The following is a 23,198-nucleotide window of genomic DNA, read 5'->3' as shown; positions in this document are numbered from 1 at the left end:
GGATCACTTCCTGAGTCAATATGGGTATGTCTGTCTGTCCGTCTGTCGGTCTGTCTGCCTATCTGTTTGTTTCTACCCAAACTAGTCTCTCTTTTAGAGCTATCGAGTTGAAACTTTGCACATAAGTGCATATAAGTCGGAACGGCCGGGATCGGTCGACTATATCCTATAGCTGCCATATAACTGATTGATCTGAAGTGCCATAACTTTGATGTTTTTTAAGTTAGAAAGATGGGACTTGGTATAGATACCATTTTGGGCAAAGTTATCCGATTTGAAGCCGCTACCTGACTGCAAGGGTCAACTTCGGCCCCGCCCTTTCTTGTTGGATATGAAGCAGAACCCCTAAGCAGAACTTTGGTTTTTAGTTTTGTCACAACAAAAGGTTTTTTATTTGATGGAATATTTTTTAAGTATCTAAAGTGAATGCAGAAAATCAAATAAGTTTTTATTCTTTAATTTTACCTCGCTGTGCTAAATGCGGCTACTAGCAGAACGGAACGGGCTGGAAACAGCTGTGTCTTCTTTTACGGTACCGCTATAAATATTTAATAAATATCGGGATCATGTAATATAATTTAAGTCAAGATCAAAAAAACTGTTTTTTATTGTTAAAAAAAAACAATTTTTGTATATTATGCATCATTTTATTTTGAAATTTTATTAACGATGGAGGCAAATAATATTTTTTTTTTCATTTGATTTGAGCTAATGTTCTATTTTTTTTTTTTTATGAATTGAGCATACCTAACATAAAATTATTAAATGTGATTTTGTAATATGTTTGAATCATTTGAAAAAATGATAATACACTATTTTAAGAACATGCGCATTCGACTACCTGCATATCGGTCCATGTTGAAATCTTTAATTTATCGTTATTTTCTTCGTCTACATGCAAAATTTCTAAGATGTCAAGTTTTGATGGGGCACAACAAGGGCGAGGGGCTCTGGTGTGATCATCTTGCCATATTAAACTTTGTAATAAAGCATGATGATGGGCAGGATTGTGACGTGGCGGACAGCGCCCGTGACAATAGCCAGCATCGAACACTTTTGGCTGTAATATAAATTCAAATCCTTTAATGTTTTTGAAAACAACGTCTAATTTATGTCTGCAGCAACGTTGGTGTAATTTATAACAATTATTTTTCAATGTTTCCCTAGGAAAGTCGATATCATAGTTATCTCGATGGTGAACGTATTCCTCACTGCTGTTTTTAGTTAACATGATGCTATGAACTTCTTGTCCAATAATATTTAAAACTGGCATTATATTAAATTTTTGAATGTTTGGCGAAAATGCAGACGAAGTTGAGGAACTAACGTCATTAAGTATACGAACCCCTATACTTTTACATTTATCGCACTCAATTTCAATACATAAATGTTCGTGGCTTTTGTTTAACCAATTACGAACTGCTCTTGTTACATCAAATTCGATCCACTGCGTACGAGTTTCTTCGTAATTAAGACTTTCGAACTCTATCTTTCGAGATGTCAACAATCTTCGTTTAGTAGTCGATAAAATTTGATATACTTTAAGATTTATTTGACGGCTTTGAACACGTGTTTTGTATTCTTTCGGTTGATTCAACTTAATATATGCCATGGTACAATTGTTATTAGTTTTCACAAAATTACCGCGGCTGTCAACGAGTTTATTTTTCCCTCGTCGCACATAAGATGTCAGTGCTGAACTATATAGAATCATGAGTCTTACATTTGCTTCATCAATTTTATTATGGTGAAAGTGTGCCTGATTTAATTCAAACAGAGAAAAATTCAAAATAATGTTTGTTTTACTCATTTTTCGAAATCGAGAGTCTCCATTTAAATTTCCAGTTTTGGCCAAACTCTTGCTTAAATTATTAAAAGATCTTTTCGGTCGCCATCGTTTAAAACTTATATCCTTAAAACTATTGGAAACAATGCTTAGTAGACGAAGTTCCTTAAAGGGAAATAGCTCCGAATTTCTGTTGTGTTGTCCACCGCCGTTGACTTCTTTATTTCTTCTTTGACGAGCTAAATACTCAATATATTTGTTAGAGTATTCATTCTGACTTATGTTGACCTGAAAATACAGCATATTTTGATAAAATGTATTTTCATGATAAATTATTTACTAAAAACGAGTTACAGAAAACACTTGTGATTTGGTTAAATTTTATACGTTAAACTACTGAAAAATTTTCGCAATGCCAATGAATTCAGAGTTGTTTAGCCTAAACAACAACCATTGTGGTCTCAGTTATAAAATTTTCCACATTGCATGATAAAAATTTCCAATTTATTTTATTTGTAAATTTTTAATAGTTTTTGTTAAAAAATATGGATTAAACTTTTCTATTTTCCAATGAAAAATTAAATGATAAATAATGATATAATAACATATAACAACATATATGTTTTATAAGCACCCCGAAGTGAAGTCAAATTTCCATCTTATTTCTCTGGCACCTCTGATAAACGCATACACAGTATATTTGGTTTTTCTTTGTTCTTATAGTATTTAAAAAAAAATAAGTTCGAAATTTTAATATTTTATTTGGCTCTAGAAAACTTTGTTTTCAAGTTATTAACAAAACTATCTAAAAAATTTGGAAATTATAGAGTCAATACTCATAAAACCTTAAAATGATAGCCTACTTTGCATAAAAAAGTGGCATATATACATACTTATATACTCTTGATTGAGAATTAACATCCTTTAAAGGTTCGGATAAGGCTACCACTTGCACATTTGCAATCTTTGCTTTTTGGCTTTAGTCTTTAGGCAATGTTCGAGTGCTGCCCAAAAAGTTTTTTCGATTTTCGAGGAATATGGCTGAATGCCACTGGTTCTCAATGTATATAAAATGCAGTTAAGGTAGTAGACCAATGTGACGGCCCAAATTTGGACGATTTTTTGAAATTTTGTTTTAACAAGAAAATAAAATGCAATCGTCTTGTAACTTTTACATGTTTATTTTAATAATTTCTAGGGTACAAAAAAATTTAGTTGACTCAATTATACTTTAAATTATTAACAGTATTTTCTGTTGAAGCAGAGGTCACGAAAGAATGGTGAGCTGTTTCGGGGAAGCACACAGAAAATTATTATTATGTAGACCCTATTCTAATCTAACCAATAATATACATAGAAAGTGAGAAATTTTATAAATTTTGGAGTTTTGAAAAAAAGGTACTCAAAATCGATAATCGATTTTTCCGTTGATAAAATGTTTGAAAAAATCAATTTATTATTAGAAATTTAAATGTTTTGAAGATTAGGTATTTAGATATGTGTATGTAGAATAACTGATTAAATTTCAAGCCAAATCGATTGAATAGTTTTGAGTCAGTGCTTCCCCGAAATTTCAAAAACCTGGTTTCGAGAAAAACGCGTTCAAAGTTTCGACACGCTTTCATACTCACTACGGCGCGCTCTCTTGTTTTGCCAATAACTTTGAAAATATTCTAAATTTCCGTCTGAAAATTTAAGAGCATGTTTTTGAAATGTGGTTCTTTCAAAAAAGGTAGAAAAAAAAAAATTCGATTTTTTGAACCCATCACATTGGTCTACTACCTTAAAATCAAGCACTCAAGAAAAAACCAGACCAAAAGTTATCGATTGCTGTTTATTGCTTCTAAAATGTCATGTCTAAATCTTGGAACAATTCACGAAAAAAATTGTTGTACGTTTTAGACTACTCAATACATAAGGATTTAAATGCAAATAACTTCTTCAAAAGACATGGAACGAAAAGTATTAGCTTTCTGCTCTATCCGATGAGGAAGTTATGAAATTATTGAACTCTCTTGATTTTAATATTAATACTGATGCTAGATTTTATGATGGCTTTAGACATTTGTGTAACTTCAAGCGAAACTCCCATTGTGTTGGCAAAATTGTTGGATTGCTTCAAATTCACCTTGAGCAGTGAAACGGACACATTAAGAGCCTGCTTATCAATAGCCGAATTACTACGATTTGTTTTGGTTATAGATCCCAGCTTACCATCCACTACCGGCTCTGTGCCGGGTTCACGGCCTCAGTTTCGGATGATATTTCACGTAGGTCTGGTCTTCACTTTTGCTGTGACGGTTATCCTACTGTTCAGGGCGAAATGAGATCGTTCGTGAGACAGACCAAACATGGATTCAAAGAGTTGATTAGCTGTTTTCGTAAAATCAATGACCAACTCTGTGCGGTCGATACACAGTTATTAGTCTTCAACTACTATATGAGTCTCCAAAGCGTAAGAAATCCACTTTCAGTGATGTGCTTGTGGCGAATAATCTTCAGCCTACTAAGCCAACAATTAGGCAGCCGCTTACATCCTATTATATATAAAAGGAGTGTTAATCGAAACACATTTTTGTTTTCCGGCTTGCCCCTGATACTTCTGAAATTGATATCTCGGCTTACATCAAAGGAAAAACAAAAGCCAACATAAAGGGTGGTGATATTACAAAATTTAAATATTCATACACCAGGAACACGTCATCTTTCACACGTTTTAGATGTGACAGAACTCTGCTAAGGGGGAAGGAGTGTTAATTTCTTTAGACTCTAAATTCGCTTCTAAAAAGGTAAAATCACAAGAGTTTGGTGACATTGTATTTCTTTGTATTCAAATCATTTTGTCCGGCCAATCTTTACACGTTACCTGTTCTTACATACCACCTTCGTCCCAACCGCCCACACACTGGCAACATTTGTGCGCTATTCGTTTCGTTTTTTATCGTCTGTCTGATGGTGACCATCCGATAGCTCTGGGTGCCTATAATATCCCTGAACTCATGTGGTGGAATTAATCTTTCCAGAACTTTGCCCCTTTCGATTCCTTAAGATCCATATCATCGCATTCTTGAGGTTTTAATCGAAAAAATTGCTTAATTGACCTTAAGCTACTCCTCAATCTCATAAAGTTCGTTTCTTCCGTAAGACTTTATGAAATTAATTAAGTTAATTACTTAATAAGTTAATATAAACATTGCCTTACAAAATTTAATTACACCTTGAATATATTTCTCGACGCTTGCGTGCCGTGGAAATATCCGCCCGCTTCAACTAATCCGTCTTGGTCTACAAGGCACCTATGAAATTTAAAGAACGTCATGAGTAGACTTTTAAATAAACATAAATTATCTGGCTGTAACTGTACAGCTGAACTAACTTCGAGATACTTAGTAGCTCGATCCAATTTCACCGTGTATAACGTAGAATTTTATAGTTGCAGTTTTATAACTTTGTAAAGACTAAGCGCAAACATGTATTTTTTTCTCCTCTGCTCACGTTTGTGAACTCATATGCGAACTCTGATCAGGCAATGGCCGATCTCTTTTCACAGTTTTTTCAAACAACGTATTCACCTAGCAGCCGTTTCCCTCAGCCTCACACTTATAATATTAAATCAGCCAACCTTATATTTTGCCCATCTTTTAATATAACGTTCCAAGTAGGACTAAAAACTTTCGTCCTCTTTTCCTCAGCCTTTGTAGTTCGACATATGCTCAACACGATCCGTTCAGGGTATTATGTTCGGACTACAATGGACTCTGCCAAATCTTGCCACTTTGCTCCACTAACAATCTTAAATCTTAAATATACTAAACGCCTTATCTGGGTAACACTCTTCCTCGTAATATCTTACTCCTACGTTATGCGGCAGCGCCAAAAGAACTTAGTTAACAAATTTTTAATGATCAAATTCTTATTGCTCATAAAGAGCGTCAAATTCTTAAAACTTGACACGCTATTTAAGGGTTTTAAAATCTTTGTAAATGATACTTTTATTCAGCATATAACCTAGCAAAGAAAATACTTCGATTTTTGAGACTTTAGAATAGAGATCACTGCTTTTATTGGAGCTGGCATACGTAGCCTCTGCTGAACGCATGTCAGTTGCCCTTGTTTAGCAGCAATCATTAAAGTCCTCAGCCACTAGGACCTTGAAGCGACCTCGGGTGTCGTTTGCCAGGTCGTCCATAATAAAAGCATTGATAGTAAGACTCGGTGCTAGGAAGCAGCTAACTTCCACGTGCCGCCGATTCATCCCCTGACCTTTCCCTCCGCTTTATGAATCGAATGCATAGTTGAGAGGTTTGAGCCCCAGCTCCATATCGCGGCTATCCATTCGCGGCTATCCATATCCATTTATCTGAGAGGTCTACAGACCACGGGCTGTCAAAACCCACCCTCCTGTAGGGCTAGCTAGGGAGGGCTACAACCACCTTTACTTCGCGCAATGTTTGTTGTAGTGTAAACAGTCCCGCTATACAATGGTTCGGTTTAGTTGAAGCACTAGCATCCACTTTTCTTTGGCCCACAACATTCCTTGGATATGGAACATCGGCTCCCAGTCTGATATCTCAGGTCCTTCAGAACCTTTCGATCGCATGCGATGCACCTTGCTCCACTTTTGCAGCTTGCCAACTTGTCCGTTGGGCCAAAGCATAGCGAAAGCAGTTTTTGCAAGCCCCTGAAATGTGTTCCGCCTTTAGGAATCTGCCGACTCTTATATCTTCCGCCAAGGGCGGCCAGTCCACGCAGTTTAATGAGTGACTCTTTGCTTTTCTCAATATACGCTTAGACCTCTGTGTTATCGCCTAGGACCTCCTCAATACAGCTTTTAAGAGCCTGTATTGTGCCGAGGTTGCCTTCGCTTGGGGGTTCGTCGTACTAAAAAGGTACTGTCTGTCACCTGTCTGCGACAGTACTTACCACACAAACCATATGAGAAACCATGGGGACGGAAACTAATGATATTGCCAGGAATTTAAAATATATTGCGACGCAGAAGACAACGTGGTTTAAACAAGCTCATAAGATCTTGGTGCGGCTGCAAATATAGTGTTTAGATTGTTATAAAATGATCCTAATTTTAAAAACCATATTATCTATTTTTATAATTATTATAGTTTGCTTCTTTCTATACTTCTTATTTGGAGTCGAACTATCTTTGACATTTTGGAAATACAAAAAGGCAACTTGCGTCGAATTATTTAGGCACCAAGCTTTCCGAAATTAAACGAATTAAAAGTGACAACTTTCCCACATTGTTAGCTCTGAAAAAAATATGTTAATGTAGATAGCCCAAAATTCAAATATAACAGGAATATGGGTAGTGCAGACTTAATGGGTATAAAATCGCATTAAAAGGCAACAAATACACAAATCGATTGTTTACACATATGCTTAGTCAATAAGCCACCTCATAAAACGGCCCAACGCTAATAATGCAAAATATTAACTTCCTTACTTCAAATCTGCTACAAACGCGCCCACAAGTTGCAGAAGGAAAAAAAATACACTGGGAATAAAAGCTTCCTACCATCAAATGATGTACGTTTTGACTGCGACTAGCATTTTCCAATGTTTAAAGCTTTTGATTGAACTTCGGAAACTCATTATATGCCATAAATGTATTAATGTAATCGGTCCAAAATCAGGAGTCAAAATTTTCTGGTTTGACTTTGAGAAAATTGAATAATTTTTTATTTAATCGAGAGGTGATTTTATACGTCACGACAAAACTTCTCGTAATACATATAATACTTGTTGGTAGTTGTTTGTTTAACTAGCTTGAAACATATTCCAAGAAGATATTAGTGGAACCTCTCCAGCAAAACTTACGTTGCTTTAACTCTCAGAATGTTACTGTGCTGCTCTGGGCGGCAGCCGTCTTTTTCTTACGTCAAAAGAATACGGGTGCAACTTTCCCTCCAAAATCTGCAGCAGGATGGCTGCATAACCTTCCTTTGAAGCATCAGTATGCAATTCGGTCGGCGCCCTACTTAAATACAATCGGAGTACGGTTTTTCTTATAGGTAACCCATTCAACAATATTTTTCAGCAAATTTGTGAAAATCTCATGAAATCTTTGTTTAAAAGGTTTTAAAAAATTTGGTTGACGAACCGTTTAAAGGCGGCTGGAATGTTTCGAAAACCAAACGGAGCTTTATTAAAAAAAGTCAAACAGTCCTTTACGCGTAACGAATCGGGTGTAAGCTCGACTGATTTTCACAACTGGTACGTGAAAGAATCCATTTCCCAGTTCCAAGCCAGTATAAAACTTTGAAATATTAAATTACTTGGTACTTCTGTTACCCGGGCCTCGTAAAATCGTTTCACTTATTCACACTTCGACGTTTTTTAAGTTCTTGAGCACACAGCATATCAACACTAAACGTTGACGCCGTTAACTGTCTGCAGAAAATTTCACAGTGCTTCAATCATGTTTTCTATGTTTTGCATTGGACGTTTGTCCACTTCGATCTTTAATGTCAACAACCGTATTAATCACTGCAACTATTTGGGACATTAGTGTTACTACTGTTCTTTAGGTCTTTAGTTTTCATTTACTTTAGTTTTGTGACACAGTTTATTGGAATGTCGTGCACTCCCGTTTGTCTTTATGTTAGTGTTCTTTAACTGCAGGCAACTCCACAACTTTAAACTTTTCCGACTACGGCGACTTTCTCATTGGCCTAAGAAATATTTTTCGCAAATGATCTGCACAACTTATTAAACATTTCTCGATCTGATCGGCATCTCGACATTTTTTTGTCTTTCTACTGAAATCTTGCCTAGTATCACTTTTCGTTCATTGGAGCCGCGTACATTTGGGATCGTAGAGTAATTTTTTTGAATGTAATGTGTGAATGTGTGTTATCTTTTTCTCGTTGCAATATAACGACATAATATAATGGGACTTTTTATTTTAGCTCTTAAACTTTTATTATCTGCGACTTTTTCTAATTTTCTTTTAGCCTTCAGATGGCCTTTTTGACCGTTTGCTGAATATTTGCCTTTTGCCAGCTGGTATCTTATTAAAAACATTTATTTAAAACAAGAAAGGAAAGCTAACTTCGGGCGGAGCCGAAGTTTATATACCCTTGCAGTTGAGTCGCAGTCCGCTAGGTGGCGCCACGCATCTTATATTATTAGATATATAGCGGATCGTATATAGTTCACCGATCCTTATGAAATTTGGCATATCGAATTATTTTGCCCAAAGAGGAACCCCCATTGAAACCCCCATCCTTCTAACTTGAAAAACAACGAAGTTATAGCATTTCCGATCAATCAGTTATATGGCAGCTATAAGATATAGTCGGCCGATCCTTATGAAATTCGACAAATCAGATTGTTTTTCCCAAAATCGAATCTGTACCAAATCCCATATTTCTAACTTAAAAAAAACCAAAGTTATGCCCATTTCGATCGTTCTATGACAGCTATAGGATATAGTCGGCCGATCCTTATAAAATTTTGTACATAAGATACTTTCAAAAATAACATGTGTCGAAAGTCCCAACCCTCTAACTTTAAAAACACTAAAGTTATGGCATTTCAGATCAATCAGTTATATGGCAGCTATAGGATATAGTCGACCGATCCCGGCCGTTCCGACTTATATACTGCCTGCAAAGGAAAGAAGGGTGTGTGCAAAGTTTCAACTCGATAGCTCAAAAACTGAGAGACTAGTTTGCTTAGAAACAGACAGACGGACAGAAGGACATGCTCATATCGACTCAGGAGGTGATCCTGATCAAGGATATATATACTTTATAGGGTCGGAGATGTCTCCTTTACTGCGTTGCACACTTTTGACCAAAATTATAATACCCTCTGCAAGGGTATAAAAAAACACTTATTAATTCCTACTACTAATATAAAGTATTTAGAGTTTTGTAAATTAAATTTTCTTTAGTTTTAATTGTTACTTTTGTTGGTTTTTTAACTATTCCTTATTTTCTTTATAATGAATAGTCCTTAGTTTTAGTCCCATAAACCTCGAAAAAAAATTAGTTTTTCCAGAACAAAACTTTTATTTTAAGACCTTATGAACTAATATATATCGATTTTTTCTTCTTCTTCAAAATGAAGCCAGTTGTCGGTTTGTCTGTTTGCACTATTTTTTTCTTAATAATCCTGAAAAAAACTGGAAAATGATTGTTACTATCATATGAGCAACTATTGTTCTACAACTTTTTGAAAAACCTTAATATTTCGTCAAAAAATTAAAAAAACTTTGTTAATTAAAAAATTTATAACTTTATAATTAAGAAAGATATTAAAAAGAGCCATTGAAAGGGTTTTTTAAATATCTATTTCACTTTCTTTGAGACCAAACGTCAAACAATAAAAAAAAATAATTTTTTAAAATTTGCTCGATTGGTCCTTTTTATATTGCACGTGGAGATAGCTTTTGATATATTGCTCATATCTGGCAAAATCCGATAACTCAAGATATAGTCCATATAGCCCATATAGGCAGCCTCCTGTAAAGCTTACATTTACTTATACATGTGTGTGTATTTGATTGGCAACTTTGCTTTTTAGAGTCTGCATATATTTGGTCAATACTCTAAAAAATATGGAGTATATCTTTTCAGATTTTAGTTTATTTATTTAAAAATAAAATCCAAACAAGAAAGAAAAGCTAACTTCGGGCGGAGCCGAAGTTGATATACCCTTGCAGTTCAGTCGCAGTCCGCTAGGTGGCGCCACACATCTTATATTATTAAATATATAGCGGATCGTATATAGTCGGCCGATCCTTATGAAATTTGGCAAATCAGATTATTTTGTCCAAAATAGAATCTGTACCAAGTCCCATCTTTCTAACTTAAAAAAAACCAAAGTTATGCCAATTCCGATCGTTGTATGACAGCTATAGGATATAGTCGGCCGATCCTTATGAAATTTTTTACATAAGATATGTTGGTCAAATATAACATGTGTGGAAAGTCCCAACTCTATCTTAAAAAACAACGAAGTTATGGCATTTCCGATCAATCAGTTATATGGCAGCTATAGGATATAGTCGACCGATCCCGGCCGTTCCGACTTATGTACTACCTGCAAGGAAAATAAGGATGTGTGCAAAGTTTCAACTCGATAGCTCTAAAACTGAGAGACTAGTTTGCGTAGAAACCGACAGACAGACGGACAGACGGACCGACGGACAGACGGACTGACGGACATGCTTATATCGACTCAGGAGGTGATCCTGATCAAGAATATATATACTTTATAGGGTCGGAGATGTCTTCTTCACTGCGTTGGACACTTTTGACCAAAATTATAATACCCTCTGCAAGGGTATAATAAAAAAGGGCTTAAAAAGTAAAACATAAACATTGACTCAACTAGGACTCGAACCCAGGCCCTCCGTGTTAGGAACCACGACGCTCTCCACTCAGCCAACCTCGAACTTTGTTGCTTTAGGGCAAATTTTTATGTAATTCTGCTTTGTGTTTCAGTGTCTCATGTCTTAATGAGAAGACTTACAAATGCAAAATTTTACGAATAGAAAGCTTTATATGCATATGCCCCCACTGAGCATATAATGCATATAAATAAAACTCCGCTTTACTTAAATTACAGCCACCACCGTTTTTGGCCAAATCATGGATTAAAAGCTAAAAAAAACCAGGCAAACCAACTCCGCCAATACTTTTCTAATATTTATTATTTTATATCGCACACCCAGAATAAATCGTTACATTCAACAATTGGTTTAACTAAAAAAACTGGAAAAACGTAATTTCCAGTTTTTTTAATTTTTTATCTTTGCGCATTTATTTTAGATATAATACATGTTTATTATATGATTGATCGGATATGCCATAACTTAGTTTTTATACCCTTGCAAAGGGTATTATAATTTTGGTCAAAAGTGTGCAACGCAGTGAAGGAGACATCTCCGACTCTATAAAGTATATATATTCTTGATCAGGATCACCTCCTGAGTCGATATAAGCATGTCCGTCTGTCTGTTCTGTCTGTTTCTACGCTGTTTTTATCGAGTTGAAACTTTGCACACATCCTTCTTTCCTTTGCAGGCAGTATATAAGTCGGAACGGCCGGGATCGGTCGACTATGTATATCCTATAGCTGCCATATAACTGATTGATCGGAAATGACACAACTTTGGTGTTTTTTAAGTTAGAAAGATGGGACTTAGTACGGATTCCTCTTTGGGCAAAATAATTCGATATGCCAAATTTCATAAGGATCGGTAAACTATATACGATCCGCTATATATCTAATAATATAAGATGCGTGGCGCTACCTAGCGGACTGCGACTCAACTGCAAGGGTATATAAACTTCGGCTCCGCCCGATGTTAGCTTTCCTTTCTTGTTTTTTATAAGTTAGAAGGATGGGACTTAGTACAGATTGCATTTTGGGCAATCTTATACGATTTGCAAAATTTTATTAGGATAATTGGCTTAACTTTGTTGTTTTTGAAGCTAGAATGATGGGACTATCTACGGTTTCCGTTTTGGGCAATCTAATCCTATGTTTCATAAGGATCGGCCATCTATATCCTATACCTGCCATATATCTGAACGATCGGAAATGCCACAACCTTTCTATTTTTAAAGATGCTTGGGGCTGTTTCCAATATTTTTATTAGAAATTTTGTTGATGGTGAAATTCTCATAAGGATCGGACAACTATATACGATCCGATATATATAATAATAATATAAGCTTCTGTTTAACTGCAAGGGTATATCAACTTCGGCTCCGCTTGAAGTTAGCTTACCTTTCTTGTTTTTTTTTTTATAATTTATTATATAGTGGAACTCTCATAAGGATGGGGCTCTCATCTGTTAATTTGTTAAAACAATTTGGTTTTCCATAACTACGAAACAATTTTGGATTTTAAATACATTTTTGGGCAAATTTTTAATTAAAATTTTTAAACTAACCAAATTCTAAAACTTTTGTAAATTAAAAATACGTATAACTTCAGAGCCACTGAAGCTATCGAAAAATTCTTTACGTCTTTGGAAAGGTTTTTAATTATTCCACCTTCTCGAATGTCAAAATCTATTAAGTTAAAAAAAAAAGAGTTTTGTTGTTTATCCTTACAATTAAAGTATTGCTAACTGTGTGAATCGCCTGTCCAGAGGTTACTTTAATATTCTATATATTATGCGTTCTATTTTAAATAATTGAAGATTAATATATAAAAAAAAAAAAACTTATATCATATAAAAAAACCTCTTGACGAGGTAAAGTACCGGTGACGATATAAAAAATATTCTTGTTCGGCACGTGACTGATTTTTTTTTTTTGTTTTTCTTGCACGTGCCGAACAAGAATATTTTTTATATGCAATTTTGTACACCTATATAGCATATTTTCGTCACTAAAATTGATATCAGATATTTTGGGTTTCGCATGCAGGTTCGTCACCGGTACTTTACCTCGTCAAGAGGTTTTTTTTGTATGATCTTCCTTTAAACGAAGTGGAAGAGTTCAAGAAATGTGTCCTATCTCGTGAGCAAAATCAGTCAAAGACCAAAACTGACCACAACACAACTACCAAAAAGCCAACTACAAAGTTGTTGACTATTCTGTCATGCAGAACTCACTTATTAACAATTTTTGATCCTGTGTATAATCTTAAATCTAGTTTATATAGCGATCAGATATTTAGTTTGAGAATTTACTATATACTTTTTAAGGTCCGAATATTATGCTTTTATTGCACAATTGCTCAAAGTTTCCTTATGGCTGAGCTCAGCAGTACCAATCACCGCGGATTCAACCGTGCTCCCCCCGGATCACGCCGGAATCCGCCCGGAAATCTAGAACAAGCGGCCCGGAATTTCGTACTGAAATTTTTGAAAATGTCCTCTCGGCCCGAATTTGATTTCAGATCAATCATCCCAGAATCCGCCCGGATTTCGAATCCGGATTCCGGTTTGAAAATTGTCTCGAAATCACCCCTTATTCAGACCCCTGAAATTAATATGTTAAGTAATATTACATTATTAATATTGAAAACTATATTTAATAATTACTCACCCTGGGATTCGAACCTACCTTAGTGCTTTTGTATACTGGACCGACATGCAAGCCTCTAAGCTATCAAGGAATCGCGCGCAGTTTGTGACAGACTATAATATACCTCTACAAATTTTCATGTTTAAAACAATCTCAATTATTAAGAATTCCCATTTTAAAAAAAATATTGAATATAACAGTTTATTTTGAGACTGCGATATTAATAAAAAATTAAAGTAAACAAAAATCAACTCATAATAAAGATTTTTCTGCTTGGAATCGAACCCACGACCTTACGATTAACAGGCAGATACCTTAATCATTGAACCATGGTTGTCGCGGAACGGATTAGGTTATCGATAGTTAGTTAAGTTTAAATTAAGCGCCACAGTATTTTTGTATCGATAGCTTTGGTATTTTAAGTTTAGATTATTTGGTCCCACGAAAAAAAGGTAAACAGAGGGAAACAATTGGCGGAACCAGCAAATAAGACCGATTTGCGCCATCACGAAAGAGGGAAGAGAAACTGCGGTAGGTTAAGAATAAGTAGTTGTAAAAATAAGTAATCAATGTAACCTTTGCAGAATAAAACCGATCAAAAAGCACAGAACTCCAACTGTTGTCCAGCACTAGTGCTTGAAGTGTTTAAAGGCATTCCCCGTGATCGGCCAAGCGGCGACATTTTCTTTTATTCGCACTCTGCAACATGATGCCCACGAAGCATTCGCCCCGGCGGAGCCCCAGGCTGGAAGCCTCGGGTGTTCCCGCAACTGCGACCACCACGGCCACAGCAACTTGCACCCCGGCAAGCTCTGCGAGTGTGGCTGGTGATCGGCAGCGGCCACTGACTCCGAAGGAAAGTGGAACAGCCGCCAGGAAAGCGGCAAGTAACCTGCAGCCCGAAGCAAGGGGGCAGATTGCAGACCCCACAACTGTGCAAGTGGCGGCCCTGATGGAAAGGATCGCACGTCTCGAGTCGGAGCTGGAAAAGGCAAGGGCAAGTGGAGGACAAGCAGAGGCCGCCAGGAATCCCGTTGGAATCGGGGCAAGCGGCGTTGGAGTGAGCGGTGCGGCGAATACACCGCCATGTTTGAGTGGAATGATGCAAACGGAGCTTGGAGTGACGTCATCGCTGCAGTTGCCGGCACAATTGAGTGCAAGTTTGCCGCCACAATGGAGTGGAAATTTGGCGCCGACGCTGGGCGGCCATTATGCAAACGGGCAACCTGTCACACGGACATACACACCAACAACAACAGTGGGCTATTCTCTGCCATTTTGTGTGACCGCCACGGCGCAGCCTGGGCTAGGTTATGTCCATCCGCCACGGGAGCCGACACACAATTTGGAGGTATCTGCACCATTGAACCTGCCATATGAAGTGGCGACGGCGAGCATACCTGGATGGACGCCACGTAGATTGCCTGATCTTCCCGACTTCGACGGTCAGCCAGAGGAATGGCCAATATTTCTGTGCGCGTTCACGGAGACAACGGCAGCCTACCGGTGTACACAACTGGAAAACAACCAGCGGCTAGTGAAAGCCCTGAAAGGCGACGCCCGAGAGACAGTGAAGTCGTTGCTCATCCATCCCAGCAACGTAGAAGCCGTTATGGAGCAGCTTCAATTTCGATATGGACGTCCGGGGCTACTCATCCGTAGCCAACTGGATAGCGTGCGCGATGTGCAGCCAATTCAGGAGGCCAACATCGCAAGGATCGTCCCGTTCGCAACGAAGGTGAGCACGATCGGCAGCCAGCACCTAGGGAACCCAACCCTACTGGAGGAGCTGATCGCCAAGCTGCCGCTGAGCAAGAGGTTGGACTGGGCGAGGCACGCGGCCACGATACAACCGTATCCGACAGTGGTGCACCTGAGCGAATGGCTTCATGAATTCGCAAGACTGGTGTGCACTGTCACGGACGTTGGAGCCAAGGAGCAACCGAAGCGAAGGATCCTGCACGCGAATAGTGTTCACGAGGAGGAGCGGTATGCCGACCGCCCCAGATGTTGCCCTATATGCGAGGGACAACACCAGATCAGGGACTGCAAGGAATTCAACGGCGTTTCTACGACGACGCGGATCGAGTCAGCGAGGAAGTTGAGACTATGCTTCTCGTGTCTGGAGCCCGGACACATGTCCCGGTTCTGCAGGAAGAGCCGCGGATGCAACGTCCACGGATGCCAAATGAGGCATCACTACCTTCTCCACGAGTCACCTGGACATTCTAGACAGCCGTACGTCGCAGAGGGAGGCCGCAGGAGCGACCAGAGAAGCAACAGCAAACGGAGTGGAATGCCACGACCAGTGGATTCCAACGAGAGGAGCCGTCCCACGTCAGCCGCAGTTATAGACGCGGGGCGTGAGCAGGATGAAAGGCGATCGACGAGTGACCGCCACGATTTGATGCATCGGAACCTGAACTGCGTTGACTCGATTGGATGCCACCTACTATTCCGGATTCTACCCGTGACGTTGTACGGGGAGAATACGCAGGTCGACACCTATGCACTGCTGGATGAAGGATCGTCTGTCACGCTCATCGATGACGAACTCATCCGCAGCCTGAACCTGAAAGGCGAGAGTCGCCAACTGAACCTGCAATGGTTTGGTGGGAAATCTGCCAAAGAGCACACGAAAGTGGTCAGCCTGCAGATCAGTGCAGCGGGCAAGCCAAAGCGCCATGGGCTGAAGAACGTGTACGGAGTAGCCAATTTGAACCTTCCGATGCAGAGCCTGCGTCGGGATGATGTACAGGCAGTGGAGGCAAATGCGCGCCTGCCTGTGAAGCCGTACAACAATGCGACGCCGAGGATCCTAATTGGACTGGATCATGCGCATCTTGGAATACCCCTCAAAACAAGAAGCTATGGATCTGGAGGACCATTCGCAGCAGCCACCGCACTTGGATGGGTGGTGTATGGACCGGTGAGCGGAAAGGTGAGCTCACCGCTTCAGAGTTCGTGCCTCCTAGCCGTGCCCCAGGATAATCTTCTGGAGAAGATGGTCAGCGACTATTTCGAGATCGAGAATTTCGGAGTAAAGCCGGCACAGCCAGTCGCAGCTGGCGGAGTGGAGCTGGCGCCGTCAGTCGCAGATGCAGACGGCGACGCACGGGCCCTGAGAATCCTGGAGGAGTCGACTAAGCGAGAAGGTCGACGATATGAAACCGGGCTGCTATGGAGAGACGACGAGGTGATACTGCCGGAGAGCTACAATATGGCGCTTAAGAGACTCGTCAACATCGAAAGAAAAATGAGGCGCGACGTGGACTTCGCGCGGGCCTATAAAGGATTGATGGACGATTACGTGAAGAAGGGGTATGCACGACGACTGGAGCCCCAGGAAGTCCAGAGGTACCAGGAAGGCAAGCTATGGTACCTGCCGCATTTCGGGGTGGAAAACCCGAACAAACCTGGAAAAATCCGGCTGGTCTTCGACGCGGCTGCCAAGGTGAACGGAGTGTCCCTCAACTCAGCGCTGCTGAAAGGCCCACAGCGCTACAAACCACTTCCAGCAGTGCTCTTCCATTTTCGGGAAGGAGCAGTTGGGGTTTGTGCAGACATCAAGGAGATGTTTCACCAGGTACTAATGCAGCCACAAGATAGAGGTTCCCAGAGGTTCCTGTGGAGGAACGGAGATGACCAGCGGGAGCCGGACACATACGAGATGCAGGTGATGACGTTCGGAGCAGCTTGCTCACCATGTTCGGCGGACTACGTGAAGACCTTGAATGCCTCGCAGTACAGCAGCACAGACCCGCGAGCAGCCCTGGCCATCAAGGAATACCACTACGTGGACGACTACGTCGACAGTTTCATACACGCAGATGCAGGATTTGACTTGTGTCGATTTACTTCCTGGTCATGTCCACGTTCGACCCGATTGGATTCCTGAGCTGCTACATGGTGACTGCCAAATTGCTAATGAGGGAGATTTGGCGGAAAGGAGTCAACTGGGACGAGCCGCTACCAGCTGATTTGGCCGCAGCCTTTGAGGATTGGCGGCAAGGAATGAGGAAGATCGAAGAGTTCCGATGTCCGCGCTACTACTTCGGCGGTGGACGCGTGCGGATGCTACAGCTGCACATCTTTGTGGACTCCAGTCAGTCGGCGTTCGCAGCAGCGGCTTACGAGAACGGAGACGAGAACGGAGACGTGCAGGCGCATTTCATAAGCTCCAAGACGAAATGCGCTCCGATGAGGACTATGTCGATCCCGCGACTGGAACTTCAGGCAGCAGTATTGGGCACGAGACTGATGGACACCGTCAAGCAAGAGCACGGTGTGGCGATCAGCAGCTGCGTATTATGGACGGACTCTAAGACTGTGTTGCACTGGATAAGCAGCACCCACCGGAGATACAAACAGTTCGTCGGTAATCGAGTGGCGGAGATCTTGGAATCCACGGAGGCGTCCCAGTGGAGATGGATTCCGTCTGGCGAAAACGTGGCAGACGACGCGACGAGGCCGCGCAAGGCCGTGGACCTGAGCATTGGTTCGAGATGGCTAAGCGGTCCACCATTTCTACGAGGACCAGAGGAGAGCTGGCCAAGATCGAGCGAGGGGTGGATCCCTCCGACGCCCGACGAAGAGGAAATGAAATGTGAGTTTGCTTTGGTCATGGTGAATTTCATATCCCTGCAGAGATTCTCGAAATACAATCGACTGTTGAGGAGCACCGCATGGGTGCTCAGATTTATCCGTCGGTGCCGTGGATTGCGATACGATGGAGAGGATCACGGACTGACGTCGATGGAGTGCGCTGAAGCTGAGCGCGCACTAGTACGGCAATCGCAGCGAGAAGCGTTTGCTGAGAACGACCAAGGGAAGGCCGCCAAGGGCAGCCGGTTGCATGGACTGTCCCCATACTTCGACGAGGACGAACTCAGCCCGAGATGGGTCCCCTACCAGAGGACCGGCTGGAGGCCAACGGATGGCCCTTTAAGTTCACTGGTTTGGACTATTTTGGACCGCTATTTGTGACGGTTGGACGACGCACGGAGAAGAGGTGGGTGGCTGCTCACGATTTGTCCACCGATTCCTGTATAATCGCCATGAGAAACTTTATGTGCCGACGTGGACCCGTCGTCAGGATTAGGAGCGATAATGGGAAGAACTTCGTTGGAGCCGACCGCGAAGCCAGGAGGTTCAGCGAAGTGTTCGAGCCTGCACAGATCCAGGGCGAGCTGTCGTCCAAAGGAGTCGAATGGGTCTTCAATTGCCCGGCGAACCCAGCTGAGGGTGGCGCCTGGGAAAGGATGGTGCAGTGTGTGAAGAAGGTGCTGGCGCACACAATGAAAGAACTTGCGCCCAAGGAGCACGTACTGGAGAACCTGCTGATTGAGGCGGAGAGCATAGTGAACTCTCGTCCGCTCACTCATCTACCAGTGACGGTGGACCAGGAGGCTCCACTGACACCCAACGATTTGCTGAAGGGAGCACCCGATCTTCCAGACCTTCCCAAGGATGACGGACAGGAGGTCGTGAGATGCGCTACCAGGAAGCAGTGGCGCATAGCGAGGATGATGCGGGACCGTTTCTGGAAGAGATGGGTGCATGAGTACCTGCCTACACTTGTGCGCAGGGAGAGATGGTGCAAGCACGTCGAGCCAATTCGCCGAGGAGACCTGGTGTTCATCTGTGATCCTGCCATACCACGAAGGGAGTGGAAACGAGGCGTCGTGGAAGAGGTGTTCACCGGAAGAGATGGAGTACCTCGTCGAGCGGCAGTGCGGACTAACGATCGAGCCAAGACTATAATGCGTCCCGCTTCGAAGTTAGCTGTCCTGGATGTGGTGAATGCGGCTGCTTCACGGGGGTGGGGATGTCGCGGAACGGATTAGGTTATCGATAGTTAGTTAAGTTTAAATTAAGCGCCACAGTATTTTTGTATCGATAGCTTTGGTATTTTAAGTTTAGATTATTTGGTCCCACGAAAAAAAGGTAAACAGAGGGAAACAATTGGCGGAACCAGCAAATAAGACCGATTTGCGCCATCACGAAAGAGGGAAGAGAAACTGCGGTAGGTTAAGAATAAGTAGTTGTAAAAATAAGTAATCAATGTAACCTTTGCAGAATAAAACCGATCAAAAAGCACAGAACTCCAACTGTTGTCCAGCACTAGTGCTTGAAGTGTTTAAAGGCATTCCCCGTGATCGGCCAAGCGGCGACAATGGTGTTAAAGTTTTTCGCGCAAAATATTTCGAATGACAAGAAAATATTAGTGAATCATAACCAATATCGAATATGCGTAATTTCGAACTCTAGCAACAGCAGAGGGCCGGCAGAATTACTTCGCCTACTTTTTTTTGACGTTCGAAGGGCAAACCTTATTGAATTGTTTTTGTTTTTCGAACGAAATTTAACATTACGGCCGGAAAAGGCGGTGCCAGGAATTTCAGTACTGCTGGGAGTAAATAGCAATATATTGAAACAAACCACACGTACTCAAATGTGTGCGTTTATTTCGCAGCTTAGAGAGCTGAGCTGAGAGAAAACATAGATTTCTTTAAAAAAATTGCATAAACATACTTGAAGAACAATTTCTGAAATTTTCAAAAAGAAATATTAAGCAGTCAGTCATTGAGACGTCATTTCTGGTGAGCCCTCGGAAAAAAGTGCTTTCGCGTTGACAGCACAATTCCCGACAAAATCATGACAAATGAAAAAACTAAACATTTCCTTGTGAACTGAAAAAATTCAAATATTAGTGAAATTCGTTAAAATTTTTTTTTTTAAATAGTTGTGATACTTCGTTTAAGTTCTCGAGAATCGAATCCCGAAGGCCTGTGCAAAATTTGATCAAGATCGGTTGAGTAGTTCCGAGAAATCTTGTCAACCGACTTTGAAAACATAGTTTTGAGAAAAACGCGTTTAAAGTGTGCGCTCTGCACCTGACCTCGAGCGTCCACCTTTTCAAGGAAGTATCTCCGAAACTTTTATTCGAATCGACTTGAAAATTTTGGACAATATTCTCGAAACTCTGTATAAATTTATAAGACAATAAAAAAAATCTATTTTTTTGAAGCTACCAAACCCACCTAACCATTTTACTCAAAGGGGGTGAAAATTTCTCCAAAAATAAAGGTAATGAATGAAATAAAAAACAAGAAAGGAAAGCTAACTTTGGGAGGAGCCGAAGTTTATATACCCTTGCAGTTGAGTCGCAGTCCGCTAGGTGGCGCCACGCATCTTATATTATTAGATATGTAGCGGATCGTATATAGTCGGCCGATCCTTATGAAATTTGGCATGTCGAATTATTTTGCCCAAAGAGGAATCCATTAAAACTCCCATCCTTCTAACTTGAAAAACAACAAAGTTATGGCATTTCCGATTAATTAGTTATATGGCAGCTATTGGATATAGACAACCGATCCTTATGAAATTTGGCAGATAGTTTACGTTTGCCCAAATTAGAATCCATGGAAAGTCCCATCCTTGTAACTTGAAAAACAACAAGTTATGGCATTTCCGATCAATCAGTTATATGGCAGCTATAGGATATAGTCGACCGATCCCGGCCGTTCCGACTTACATATATACTGCCTGCAAAGGAAAGAAGGGTGTGTGCAAAGTTTCGATAGCTTTAAAACTGAGAGACTAGTTTTGCTTATATCGACTCAGGAGGTGATCCTGATCAAGAATATATACACTTTATAGGGTCGGAGATGTCTCCTTCACTGCGTTGCACACTTTTGACCAAAATTATATTACCCTCCTAGCGTGGCGCCACCTAGCGGACTGCGACTCAACTGAAAGGGTATATAAACTTCGGCGCCGCCCGAAGTTAGCTTTCCTTTCTTGTTTTTACTGCGATTTTCTTATTTTACACTACTTATTTTCTTACTGCGATACAAGTAGTGTGCGAACTTACTGCGATATACATATGTATGTAACTAAAAAATTTTGAAATTACATTTAGAATTGGTAATCTTACTTTTTTCATATCCGGTACTTTTTTCATTCGAAGGCCATTTAGAACTAGTCGCCTGAGTCTTGATTCATCTATCTGCGGCTCTGCAGTTTTAAATTTGTTTTTTTTATCGGGTATTTTAGTATGGGTTCGAATGTCTCTGGGATGTCTTTCATTAAAAAACGGTAGTTTGTTTCTCCAAATTGCAAATTTTTGGCTCATTAAGCTGTTCATGGCTTTAGACTTTAGATTAATCAGACTGTATTCTTTTGAACGGTCATGTGAGCTTCGAGCAAAGGAAAGATTTTTTATGTAACTCCAATTTTTATCAAAATTTAAAGCATCAATAAATTTTGAGCTTGGTGTTTGGGTGAATTTTGTTTGACCATTTATTTGCTGGGTTTGCAGTAATAAAATAAAGAAAACCCATATTCGCATGTACCTTACGATATTCCACATAATTGTTCCTCCTATAATTGATCCAATATTAATATGCATCGGTGTCGTTCTGTATCTTTAATGTACTCATGTACATTCATAATGTATGTGTGATTTACTGAAAATTTGTAGGCGTTATGGCGATTTTATAGTATAAATCGATTTTTTTTTCCAAAGATTAATGCATTGTCTAATAAATTTATATCCTTAAATTTTTTGAGGTATGGAAAAGATATTTTCATTGCCTCCCTACTTTATACAACTACATACGAATGTATGTGTGCATGTACCTACAACCATTCATACATACATATGTAATATTTCCATAAAATTCTTAGATTTATATGTACATACATATGTAATAAGGTGGAATAATTTTTTGTGTAATTATAAAATTGTTCACAGCTACACTTTGTCTACTCAATCTGTTTTATATTCTAAACATTTCTTTTTTAGGCGAAGATATGCATGTATTGATGTACATATGTATGTTATTCGTATAAAACGTAACTCCTGTTCACAGCTTGGTATTTATGTATGCATATACACAAAATATGTGTATTTCGGAGTTGTTATATGCAACTCTAGTGTAAATTATGTATGTATGTTTACACTAAAAATTAAGAGCATGTCGAACTTGTTCTGGCGTCAACGCGTCGAATTTGACTAAAATATGTACATACATGCATACATATCTCACAGAAAACAATTATGTATTTAACAAGAGAAAATAAACAGACTGGTCCAGCATACACCAAAATATAAGTGTCGAAACACATACAATGTACATACATATGTACATATGTGCTAGGTAGTCGTAACCAGTTAGTATACCTCAAACCTGATTCAGATCTGAATCACCCTTGCGAAATCATGCTTACACCTGAATCACCCCTGAAATTTAGAAGAAGCGGTACTGAAACTTTTGAAATTCTATTCCTTGGAGGAGTTTCAGCCCTGAATTAGTCTAGAATTCGAGTCCTGAACTCTGAAAATCAAAGCTAAGTCGGGACTGATTTATGTCAGTAATTGTAGCCTAAAATCA

General features: G+C 40.1%; 3 protein-coding genes across 3 annotated transcripts; 2 read left to right on the top strand and 1 right to left on the bottom strand.

The window, feature by feature from the left end:
• Positions 1–253: 253 nt before the first annotated feature.
• On the bottom strand, positions 254–6,733 carry LOC6495145 (bone morphogenetic protein 5). Its single transcript, XM_044717607.1, has 3 exons — positions 6,710–6,733; positions 842–2,074; positions 254–538 (listed from the first exon to the last, which is right to left on the bottom strand). The coding sequence occupies exons 1-3, from the start codon at positions 6,731–6,733 to the stop codon at positions 488–490; spliced, it is 1,308 nt and encodes a 435-aa protein (XP_044573542.1). The 3' UTR covers positions 254–487.
• Positions 6,734–14,140: 7,407 nt separating this feature from the next.
• LOC123257719 lies at positions 14,141–17,695 on the top strand. The gene is made up of 2 exons (XM_044717644.1): positions 14,141–14,328; positions 14,382–17,695. The coding sequence occupies exon 2, from the start codon at positions 14,504–14,506 to the stop codon at positions 17,693–17,695; it is 3,192 nt and encodes a 1,063-aa protein (XP_044573579.1). The 5' UTR covers positions 14,141–14,328; positions 14,382–14,503.
• A 963-nt stretch (positions 17,696–18,658) lies between these two features.
• On the top strand, positions 18,659–20,907 carry LOC116655080. The gene is made up of 2 exons (XM_032452144.2): positions 18,659–19,822; positions 19,876–20,907. The coding sequence occupies exon 1, from the start codon at positions 18,696–18,698 to the stop codon at positions 19,641–19,643; it is 948 nt and encodes a 315-aa protein (XP_032308035.2). The 5' UTR covers positions 18,659–18,695; the 3' UTR covers positions 19,644–19,822; positions 19,876–20,907.
• The last annotated feature ends 2,291 nt before the right edge of the window (positions 20,908–23,198 follow it).

Source organism: Drosophila ananassae (genome assembly GCF_017639315.1).
Source record: "Drosophila ananassae strain 14024-0371.13 chromosome 4 unlocalized genomic scaffold, ASM1763931v2 tig00000054, whole genome shotgun sequence".
Lineage (NCBI taxonomy): Eukaryota > Metazoa > Arthropoda > Insecta > Diptera > Drosophilidae > Drosophila > Drosophila ananassae.
The sequence above is the reverse complement of the archived record's forward strand: the minus strand, read 5'-3'. Positions and strand labels throughout refer to the sequence as shown.